The sequence below is a fragment of the Vanellus vanellus genome (assembly GCF_965231255.1).
Source record: "Vanellus vanellus genome assembly, chromosome: 15".
NCBI lineage: Eukaryota > Metazoa > Chordata > Aves > Charadriiformes > Charadriidae > Vanellus > Vanellus vanellus.
Window position 1 is genome coordinate 14,956,990 of NC_138920.1, and position 12,133 is coordinate 14,969,122.

At 48.5% G+C, this 12,133-nt stretch overlaps 1 protein-coding gene across 1 annotated transcript in view; it reads left to right on the forward strand.

The window, feature by feature from the left end:
• Window positions 1–12,133, forward strand: part of LOC309678177 (peroxidasin homolog) — a gene marked incomplete at its 5' end in the record, with an annotated part of 49,786 nt that overhangs the window by 4,280 nt on the left and 33,373 nt on the right. The window contains one exon of the mRNA XM_082491139.1: window positions 8,521–8,592. Within this exon, the coding sequence (XP_082347265.1) occupies window positions 8,521–8,592 (72 nt within the window). The remainder of the gene's footprint in view (window positions 1–8,520; window positions 8,593–12,133) is intronic.

Genomic DNA, 12,133 nt, shown 5'->3' on the forward strand with positions numbered 1-12,133 from the left:
AACTTCACAGTGCTTCATCATCTGGTTCCCACTTGGGTATTTGCATTTTCCTTGACCTGACCTCACCACATCCTTCTCCCCGTAGGTGTACCAGGATTTTTTCCTGTGCTCTTTAAGGAGAAGACAGTATTTTTTTTTTGTGAAAGAGTGTGTGGGTATTCTGGGTAAAGACTTAAATGGTCATGCTGTTAAAAAAGAACAAAGCTGACACCTGCGCTACACCAGACTTGATATTAAAGAGTGCCCCAGCAGTTCGTTTAAGCCGGCATGGTGCTGCTGCTTCTTGAACTCGATGAAAGAGGTAAGTATGGCTTTAGGCTGGGAATTTTTCTTTTACTCCCTCCAGATCAGGGTCAGAACACACATCAGGAGGAGGAAAAGTTGTCGTCTTTTGATGTGGGGAATATCTTGAATAGATGGGGCAAAGGAAATACGCGTTGGGTTAAGAGAGTCCTGCTCCTCGCTGACGTGAATGCCTGAGAATAGACTTCGCTGGTTTGATTAGGATCAGACCCTAATCTCCATACCCGCTGCTAATACATAACAGCTCAAATTATCTCAGATTGATGAGGTTAAGAGTTTGCTGTGTAACCTCCCTATGTGTCCAGACACAAAAACTCTGTTTTGGAGGTATTCTTTGCTCCCGCCTTTACTGGCGAGAGCTAAAGGGATGCTCTGTGGCAGTTGATGAAATTATTTCACTGGGGATGAAGCACCACCAGACCCCTCCTGCCCTGGCACTGCCTTCGGGGCCAGGCTGTGAAGTGCAACGTTGACGCCAGCTTATGTGCACAGAGAAGGTGGGATCAAACCAGCTCGGTACGTACGTTGACTGCTGAATTACTGTCTTGCCCCAGCCGACGCAGAGGGACCCCTTTTGAAAACCTGACCCCTGTTTGTGGGAGCCGAAATCTTAAAAAGCTGGTTTCAGGAATGCCTGTGGTAATTTCTTAATTAAAATCTAGTGTGCCCGGCCCTAAAACTTGAAAATGTAAGCAGCGTGGCAGTGCAGCAGGGAACAGCAGCCTGTTCTGCAGCACGAGGCGCTCTGCATCTGCTTGCGCTTCGGTGTTTCATCCATGATCAGATAATCTGGTTAATTAGTGTTTCCATGCTGAACGTATTTTCCTTCTTCACTCCTCGAACAGTCAAATCTTGATGCCTTAAGCTGTTTCACCCCAAAATAGCCAGGACTTGGAAAAACCCCCAGCCCTGAGCCTCCCTGCGGTCTCCTCATCTGTCAAGCAGAGGTGGCAACGCTCAGCTGTCCATGTAGGGATTCGGAGATGAAGGCTGTCATTTATTAAAGCCATTTGGGGACTTGTGTGTGAGAGAGGGACATTCCTGGGTTGGGGAGCCGATGACAGTGAGTCTGGAAGACTTCATTTCCATCGCGGCGCGGCTGTTTTCCCTTCCTGCTGGGGCTGGAGCCGTTTGGCAGGACAGGGGGGAACCTGCAGAGCTCACTCCGATGTTCTGTAGATAAGTAAGAGAAACGATCATCTTCCTGATAAAAGTTCTGGCTCTTATATATGGGAAACTTGCCTTCAAAGTTACGTTTAGGATGTCTTCCACACCCTCCCTTCCCCCAGGAAACACTGGGAGGAAGCTCAATGTCTTATCTCTGTAAAACCACCTTTACTCCCTGCGTCTTCGTTGATAACGAGTGGGTGGCTGCCACTTACTCAACCAGTTGTGGGTGAAATGGTCCAGAACTGCCTGCATCCTTGCTGTGCGCAATGTTTTTGACACAAAAGATGCTTCAATGAAACAAACCCTGTAATTTCCATGGAACTGCAGTAAAATACCTCTTGTAGCTAATTATCTGCTTAGTTAACATAGTAATACATGATCTGTAAAAGGCTAAATAGATTAAATAGAAGTGGAAGTTTCTTGTAAAAGCCGTTGATTGCTTTGTATGCTAATCACTGTTAATTATTTAACACAAGGCTTTCAGGAATGATTTGTTCTGATAGCGGCTGAGAGGATCAGAAAGATTGAGGTGTCACTCTGTAAAGACCTGTTTCCCCATCCATTTGCAACTTCTGGCATTTTGAGAAGCCTCTGCAGTGGGGTTAAGAGTTTCCTGAGTCAGCAAAGGTGCGTTATTTCAACAGCAGATCCTAGATTATCCACGTAATCCAGCTCGGGTCCCTGTCAAAGCTATGGTGCTTTGGCACAAGGGTTTGGTGAGATGTTCTGCTGATCCAGTGGAGCCGGTATTGTCCGGCGGGATCAGTATGGCGTGATGCAGGAGAGCTGCTGCTCCAGGCCTCCAGGGATGTGAAGGTAGAAAAGGCTCTGGGATTCCTTAGCAGCAGCTATTCCCTTTGTTCCTCATGGAAAGGTATCTTGTCATCCCACACAGCCAGCCTGGAAAACGTGGGGGAGAGTTAAATCACAAGGGAATTTTTATTATTACTTTTTTAAACCTCCCCCATTTTGCAAATTCCAAGGTGGAAAGAAGCCGGCGGGAGTGAGGGAGCCCAGCTGCTGGTGCACGCAGCAGCTGGAACAGGCTGGCAAGGGAGAAGCTGTGTGGTGGGTTGCCATAAAATGCACCTTTGTTCGTGGAAAGAAACATAAAGTTCCCAGAGCGAATGCCCTGGGAACAGAGAGAAACAGGCATTTCTGAAACAGACCCTGGTCCTCATGGGTGACTTCAACCACGCTGACATCTGTTGTAAGGGTAACAGCCAGGCATAGGCAATCCAGGAGGTTCTTGGGTTGCATTGAGGACAGCTTCCTTCTCCAAGTGGTTGAGGAGCCAACGAGGAGAGGAACTATGCTGGACTGTGTTCTTACCAACAAGGAGGGGCTGGTAGACAGTGTCAAACTCAAGGGTAGCCTGGGCTGTAGTGACCATGAAATGGTCGAGTTTGAGATCCTCGAGGCAGCAAGGAAAGTATGCAGCAGGCTGACCACCCTGGACTGTGGGAGAGCTGACTTTGGCCTCTTGAAGAACTTGCTTGGTATGGTGCCATGAGATGAAGCGCTGGAGGGAAGAGGGGACCAAGAAAGTTGGTTAATATTCAAGGACCACCTCCTCCAAGTGCAGGAGCGATGCATCCCTACAAAGAGGAAGGCAGGCAGAAAAGCCATTAGGCCTGCATGGATGAATAAGGAGCTCCTGGACATGACCAAAAGGAAAAAGGAGGCCTATAGGGAGTGGAAACAGGGGCGGATAGCCTGGGAGGAATACAGAGGAATCATTCGAGCAGCCAGGGATCGGGTTAGACAAGCTAAAGCCCAGATAGAACTAAATCTGGCCAGGGACATCAAGACAAACAAAAAATCCTTCTTTAAGTATGTCAGCGAGAAAAGAAAGATTAGAGAAACTGTGGGCCCTCTCCAGAAGGAAACGCAAGAACCGGTTACCCGGGAGAGAGACAGAGCTGAGGTACTCAATGACTTTTTTGCCTCAGTCTTCACTGCCAAGGACTGCAGCCACACTGCCCATGACGCAGAATGCAAAGGTGAGGATTGGGAAAATGGAGAACCGCCCACTGTAAGTGAAGATCAAGTGGGAGACCACCTGAGGAACCTGAAGGTGCACAAGTCCATGGGACCTGATGAGATACATCCGCAAGTCCTGAGGAAACTGGCAGATGAAGTCGCTAAGGCACTAGCCATCATATTTGAGAAGTCGTGGTAGTCTGGCGAGGTTCCTGCCGACTGGAAAAGGGGTGACACGGGCAGTGTGGGTCGAGTGCACCCTCAGCAAGTTTGCCGATGATACCAAGCTGTTTGGTGAGGTAGACACGCTGGAGGGGAGGGATGCCATCCAGAGGGACCTGGACAGGCTGGAGAGGTGGGCCCAAGCCAACCTCATGCAGTTCAACAAGGCCAAGTGCAAGGTCCCACATCTGGGTTGGGGCAATCCCAAGCACAAATCCAGGCTGGGCGGGGAATGGCTGGAGAGCAGCCCTGAGGAGGACCTGGGGGTGCTGATTGACGAGAAGCTCACCATGAGCCAGCAGTGTGCAATCGCAGCCCAGAAGGCCAACTGCATCCTGGGCTGCATCAGAAGGAATGTGGCCAGCAGGGCGAGGGGGGGATTCTGCCCCTCTACTCCACTCTCGTCAGACCCCACCTGGAGTACTGCATCCAGCTCTGGAATCCCCAACATAAGAAGGACACGGACCTGCTGGAGCATGTCCAGAGGAGGGCCACAAGGATGATCCGAGGGCTGGAGCACCTCTCCTATGAGGAGAGGCTGAAAGAGTTGGGGCTGTTCAGCCTGGAGAAGAGAAGGCTCCAGGAAGATCTTGTTGCGGCCTTCCAGTACCTAAAGGGGGCCTACAGGAGAGCTAGGGAAGGACATTTTACTGGGGCATGTAGCGATAGGATGAGGGGGAATGGCTTTAAACTGGAAGAGGGCAGGTTCAGATTGAACGTTAGGAAGAAGTTTTTCACTGTGAGGGTGGTGCGGCACTGGCCCGGGTTGCCCAGAGAGGCTGTTGAGGCCCCATCCCTGGAGGTGTTCAAGGCCAGGCTGGACGTGGCCTTGGGCAACCTGGGCTGGGGGGAGGTGTCCCTGCCTATGGCAGGGGGGTTGGGACTTGATGTTCTTCAAGGTCTTTTCCAACCCAAACCATTCTATGATTCCATGTGAGAGGGGACAAACTCTGTAGGGAACGTTCTCAATCGAATACCCACACGCCAGGAATTTCCCAGTGCTGCCTGATGCGGCAGTTGTTACCGGCTAAGCTGCAGGCTAAGGCACGGTCTGGAGGAAAACACTATGGAGAAGCCTAAGGCAATTTGTTTAAATGCAGAGGTCAGGAGGAAGATGTGGGTTCCTCTGTGCCTCCCGGGGCTTTCTTTGCTGTGTGGGGACATCTCTGCAAGCTTTTTTTTCACTGCTTTCTTGGGTACAGGGAGCAAAATAGTCTAGTCCATCCTTCTGCCTCCAGGGCAGGATCCACACTACCTAAACCGTGTCTGTCTCACCTGCAGTCCACCTGAGTGTTTTATTAGCCTTGCTATTTAAGATATTTATAAAAAACCACCTGAATCTGCAGTTTTAGTCAGTGACTATTTGCCCTTTTCTATTTGGAGCAATGTTCTGACATAGTTATTGTATCTATGGCTGAATAAGCCATTTCGCTTCTTTTCATTGTCATGTTTTCTAAACTTCACATCATTCCCATTGCTTTCCTCTGGATTCTCTCCAGCTAATTCACATCACTTCTTGAAATGAATTGCTCACAGTAGACATGCACTGTTTCAGTTCCCTTTTTTTGGTCTGTGGGGAAAGCTGTTGCCTTTGCATGATGGAGAGCAAACTGGAGAGCGAGCTTTCCAAAGGAGTGCAAGAGAGCTGGGGTCCAGGGACTCATTTGAAGGTCTTATCTGGAATAGAAAACAGAAGAAAAATCAAGATATTTCATTAAAATAATAAGCTATGTTTTATTATATGCTCCTTGGGGATGGTGTAGGGGAAAAGTTCCTGCATGAAACCAGACGCCCGTTGCTCACTCAGCAGTGGGAACCATCAGGAGGCAGCTCTCCATCCGAGCGCTTCTCAGCAGCAGGAGCCCTACTGAGAGGTGGTTCAGCCAAGCGACAGCCATGAGACGCTGTTGGTGACACAGGGTGGCTCCTGCCAGGCTCTGCGGCCCAGGTTGGCTTCGTTGCTCTCGCAGGTGAAGGAACCCACCGCCTGGGAGGTCAGACTTGCTCAGGGAGCTCGAGACCAGGAGCAAACCTCCACAGCACTGATTCCAAGGAGTTGTTTTTGGCAAATGGTCTACAGTGAAAATGACCCTGGGAGAGGAGGAACTTGTGTTTTATTTTTCTGGGTTTTCACAGAATCCCAGACTGGTGAGGGTTGGAAGGGCCCTCTGGAGCCCCCCCAGTGCCACCCCCCACCAGAGCAGGGGCACCTCCAGCAGTGGCACAGGACACGTCCAGGCGGGTTTGGAATGGCTCCAGAGGGGGAGACTCCCCCCCTCTCTGGGCAGCTGTGCCAGTGCTCTGCCACCCGCACGGGAGAGAAGTCCCTCCTCGGGTGGAGATGGAACTGCCCATGGTCACGTTTGTGCCCGTTCCCTCTTGTCCTGTCACTGGGCACCACTGGAACAAGACTGTTCCCACCCCCCGGCACCCTCCCTTGAAGGATTTATCAGCATTGATAAGATCCCCCCTCAGTCTTCTCTTCTCCAGACTGAAAAGCCCCACGTCCCTCAGCCTTTCGAGGGTGTTTTCAGTCACCTGTGGTTTTGCTTTTTGTTTCAGCTGTGGAAGCCGTGCGCTTACGTGTGAATGCTGGTGGGGTGTGAAGGATTGCAGTTGTCTTCGTTCATTAAAACAGTCTGATGGTCGTGTCCCCCCCCCGCCCACCTGCAGCCTGTGACCCAAAGTGATATTTTACACTTCGCTGCCTGCATCCCGCTGCCTTCCATGAGCATCAACAGCTTCAGCCCTGACCCCTGTGTATTTCTTCCATTTGTTGGTTATGTTCCCTATTACCTGTAGCAGCTGCCTGGACTAATTACACAGCTCTTTACAGCCCCCCCGGGCAGGCAAAGTTGGTGTCTGTGCGTTACAGTGTATAAATCAAGTTTGCATTTCTTCACCTTTTTTCATGGTCCTGTCTTTCCTCATTTCCTTTTAATGAGGCCGTGGAGAATAGTCAGCGTGTCGTGCTATCACCTTTGCCAACGTTTAATTGTATTTGGCTTTACGGTGTCAACTGTGGCTGTGAAAAAATCCGTACAGATACCCTCAAATTCACATCATCGGGGAAGAGGGATATGTAACACCTTCCAACAAGAAAAGCAAGAAACACATATTTGAACCAATGCAAGTAAAGCCAAACGCACCCCAAAAATGTCAAAGGTAAAGTTACTGTTAAAAACGGCAATTCCAAAGGGTGATCCTTGGGGACTGCAGTTTGCAGTGGACAAACGGTGCTTGTAAATTACGATTCCAACACTTTTTTTTTTTTTTTGAAATATTGAAGCTGTGTTCCTTCCTGCCCTCTAACTCCTCCCTGTGCGGTACTTACCGCGAAGAAAGGGGAGAGGCCTCTCCCTGCACGAGTCTTCTCTTTCCTTTGTTCAGAGTTGAAAAGTGACAGATGGGAGAAAACACAACAGAAAAGATGACTTCCGCTGGCATGTGTTCTGTTGCATTCAGTGATAACCAAGGGGTAACAAGGCAGAGATTTAATATTTTGATGTAACTTGAGTTACGGAAAAATGCTGTGTATTTTCTGCCTAAAAAGTGAGAAAATTTAGTGGGAATTTTTTAACATAAAATAGCTAGTTTTGCAAACTGTTAAGCTAAAGAAACATTACATCTTAAGATAAAATCAGCTTTACTTACTCCATATCCTCTTCTCGAGTACTTGCTGAAGGATGTTTCAGCCCTCTCGGTTACTCACTGTCGGGTCGAGTTTACAGCTACCGGCAATGAATGCACCTCTTTCTAATCTTAATTTTATACAAACACTGATCTTGTTGACGTCTGTTTTCTAAAAAATAAGTGTTGAACTCGTAGCTGTTTGTAGAATTCTTGTTTTAAACTCTGCCTCCATATGCTCTGTAACTTACCACCAGAATGATGGGCAATTCAGCATATTTCTGTGGTTTTTTCCTCTTAAAGCAAATGCCCTTAAAAGGCTGCCTTAAACTGAGAAATAGCTGTGTATTCTCTAAATGTGTTAGATCAGGCAGTGTAGGAGAAAAAAAAAGCAACTTCATCGTTGTGCTTTGGATAGAAACTAGCAGCAAAAAACCGTTTGTCAGTCTTTCACGATACACTGGACTGTGGAAGGTTCCAAATCAATGCACATTCCCTATAGAAGTGTTTCTACTTGGTTAACCAGGTTAAACCACTTAGCTCTTATTTTATTATCTCATTAGCAATCAAAAATCCATGTTTTAGGGCTCCGCGTCGATGTAGTTACATGGACAGCCCTTGAAATTTGCCAGAATCCCCTGGACTCCACTAATTCTAATTGAAGTTGGCACAAATTTGAAATGCAGGCAGCGATAAGCTGTTCTGATTCTTGGAGCATTGCAGAGCAGCATGTGAAATGCTTATTATGTGAGGTTATTGGATCAGATTTAACCGTTTTAGGGAAAAGATAATTTTGCTAGGGAGCTAAAAAACGGGTCCACGTGATGATGTGCATTCCTCTACAAATCAGTAGGAGACGCAAATGTAATTGCACGTGAACTTGGGGTGTTGAGCAGCGGACCTGGTCCGGCGTTCATGGAGATGATCACTTGAGTCCTTTCAGTCTTTAGTTTTCTATGAAATTAAAATGAATTTTGTAAATGTAAGCTTGTCCTGGCTGTTGGCTGACTTTGCAGACAAGGGTAGACCCCAGCCATCGTCCCCACTCCTTCTCCACTCCCTGCTCTGGTCTTTGTCTCCATTTCTCCAGTTCATGTAGACCTGGTATGATGGACCCTCCCAGCAGCCCTCCTCCCTTCCTCCTGTGGATGATGCTGATTGCTAATGGCCTGTTCGTGTCACAAGTGCAATGATTGTATTTTCTGCTTTTAGAGATTTACGCTTCAACCACATCAAGGAGATACAACCTGGAGCCTTCAGAAGACTGAAGAACCTCAACACACTGTAAGTTCCACTCAATGATCTTGCGGTGAAGATATTAGTTTCTTACCTATGTTAGTACTATCCCCTGTAATGGCTTAGATATGACCTTGGTCTTTTAGTTATCTCAGCTAAGTTGTGCATATCCAACTAAAGCTTTAAAATTCTCTTTGTTTTACCCTGGGTCATGTTTCTTTCCCTTTTTAATTAAATGTGGATTTTACTAACTTCCATTTAGGCAATTAACATGTCTTTTTGAAGAAAAATTTAAAAATCACGATGCATACTGTCACTGCCTGAGGATGTTTCAGCAGGTATGACTTTAGAGTAGCCTGTAAAAGCAGTTCTGCCTGGGATCAAGATAGCAGAGGGATGCATTAAAATCATAGAATCATGGAACGGTTTGGGTTGGAAGGGACCTCGAAGATCATCTCGTTCCAACCACCCTGACTTGGGCAGGGACACCTCCCCCCAGCCCAGGTTGCTCCAAGCCCCGTCCAACCTGGCCTTGAACACCTCCAGGGATGGGGCAGCCACAGCTTCTCGGGGCGACCTGCGCCAGGGGCTCACCGCCCTCACAGGAAAGAATTTCTTCCTGATATCTAATCTAAATCTTCCCTCTTTCAGTTTAAAACCATTCCTCCTCATCCTATCACTCCTCTCCCTGATCAAGAGTCCCTCCCCAACTCTGCTGTAGCCCGTTTAGGGACTGGAAGGGACCATAAGGTCTCCCTGGAGCCTTCTCCAGGCTGAACAACCCCAACTCTCTCAGCCTGTCCTCACCGCAGAGGGGCTCCAGCCTTCGGGGCATCCCATATTTGTGGTCTTCACTGGACCTGCTCCAACAGGTCCATGTTCTTATATTTGGGGCTCCAGAGCTGGATGCAGTACTCCAGGTGGGGTCTCACAAGGGTAGAGTAGAGGGGCAGAATCACCTCCCTCTTCTTCCTTTCTATGTCCTCCTCAAATGCATAAACCTCATTAGTTGACTTCGAAGTGAGAGTGCATCCTTCCAAATGCCGTCTTGTCCCTATGCCTCGCCCTAGAATAAATGCCTACATTTACCCTACTGCAGATAGGAATGGACCTAGAAAGCAGTTCCTTGAGTCTTGCATCCCGGCCAGAGCAGGCATGTTCACAGCGGTGTGATAAACTTCTCCACTAACAAGTTTCTCACTCTGTTCAAAGGAAATAGTGGGAACCTTTGCTGCTTCTTGCCGCTGTAAGGCTGAGGGTTTGCAGATAGATATAAGTACATCTGCACCGTGTAGCCAAGAAGTTGAAAACAAACCAGCTCCCAAATGAGGAACAGAAGCTGTGTCGGCACAGCACTGTGCTGGATGTAATTGGCTTGTTGGGACTCTGATCTGATTATTTGAGCTCTAACACGGCACTAACAGCTATAAGATTTCCAGGTCCAAGCTTGAATCTCTCTGTGAGGCACAGCGGCTAGCTTGGGAACCTGCACTGCGCGACAGACGTCGGTATTTCCTGGGTTTGTACATTCATGGTCCCAAATGGGAAGAGAAAGTCCAGACATTTTTTTTCTGTCTGACCTGTAAAGATGACGGTGCTGAAAGAAGGAAGACCCGGGCAATAGGGTGTTCAGTCACTTGTAAGAACTTGTAGAAAGAGTGAGAAAACAGCAGGACTTTATCATCGAGACATGTTCACAGAATCCCGGAGTGGTGAGGGCTGGAAGGGCCCTCTGGTGCTCCCCCAGTGCCACCCCCCGCCAGAGCAGGGGCACCTCCAGCAGTGGCACAGGACACCTCCAGGCGGGTTTGGAATGGCTCCAGAGGGGGAGACTCCCCCCCTCTCTGGGCAGCTGTGCCAGTGCTCTGCCGCCCGCACGGGAGAGAAGTCCCTCCTCGGGTTGAGATGGAACTGCCCATGGTCATGTTTGTGCCCGTTCCCTCTTGTCCTGTCACTGGGCACCACTGAAGACAGACTGTTCCCATCCCCCCGGCACCCGCCCTTTAAGGATTTGTAAGCGTTGATGACATCCCCCCCTCAGTCTTCTCTTCTCCAGGCTAAAAAGCCCCACGTCCCTCAGCCTTTCCTTGTAAGAGAGATGCTCCAGTCCCTTCATCATTTTTGTAGCCCTTTGCTGGACCCTCTCCAGCATTTCCCTGTCCTTCTTGAACCGGGGAGCCCACAACTGCACACAATACTCCAGATGTGGTCTCACCAGGGCAATAGCTATCTTTAAAAAATCAACATTTGCAAAAGATTGTTCCACTGTGTGCGTGGGACTGGCCAGACCGTGACTGCAGGATGCTTCAAAGTAGCCTGGTCGCGTCCCAGGCCCCTGCTCACGGGACAGGTAGTCCTACTGGGACTGGTAGAAAACTTTATTGCCAATGATGCTGTTCATCCAGAGCACAAGAACAGCCTATGTTAATCTCTCAAACAGCACCACGTGGTACTTAATTACCAAAAACAATAGCGAGAAAGGATATTTTGGATGGATTTCTGTCATTTGAGATAGGGTCAGATAGAGTGATAAATGTGACTAAGATATCTAGAGAGAAAATAGAGTCTGAGTCCATAGGGCTTTACCTTATCACAAAGATTTGCTGAGGCATCTTGATCTCCAGACCTGCTCTTCCACCCCTGAAGCTCTCCTGAGTCGAGAAAACAAACCGTTCCAAATTATGTCATCTCTGTGTGATGCAGACAGATGTTTGGCAGGCAGCTCGGCAGGACCGCCAGGCCAGTTTCAGCCGAACCCTGGGGAAACTAAGGATGCTGGCAGGCCTTCACTTGGAGAGACGCTCCACCCAACCTGCAGAGCTTTGTAAGAGCTCCCAGTTCCTGCCCTGCCAGTGCCTTGGTCTGGGCAGTTCCCTGACATCTGCAAGACTTCTGCTTCTCTCTTTCTCACTCCTGCCGCTCTGCTTCAAGCTAGATATAGACACGCAGCCCGGCTGAGGTGGGAAGACCTGTCTATAATACCTGCTTATGCTCCATGAATTGGTCCAATTCTTTTTGCTTTCCGTCTCCACACCCACCTGGACAGGGACCTCAAGGACAGCAAGGCCATGAACAGATACTAAAGGGAATAGGCACAGATGTACTCCCTAACATCCCTAACCTCGTGGTTGTGGGTGCCGGGGCGGTAGGAGGAATATTTTGCACAGATGGTGGACAGGCCGTCCTGCTTTCCCTAAATACTGTCCCGCAGCCATCGTCAGAGCTGGAATACTCCATCAGCTGAAACACCGCTCTAACAAAATACTGCATTTTTATATTTGAATTCTGAAAATCAACTGGTTTTGCGAATGAAACCTTTCCATTTAGATAGTGCTTCGTATGCTTGGTTGGATTGGCGGGTTTGGCCAGCAAACAGGAAAAATCAGTTATTCTCACACTGGTAGTAGTTAACTCCCGTGGATGAGGAGCTTGATAGCTGAATGAAAGAATGTCAGACCTCGCATTCCTAAAGCAAATTTTTCTCCAGGAACTTTGGTTTGTCCAATTCCCACATTAAAACTGATAAGAGCTGAAGAATTTGGTGTTTTTTTCTTAGATGGTAAATTTTGCCTGAGGACTCATATAGGTC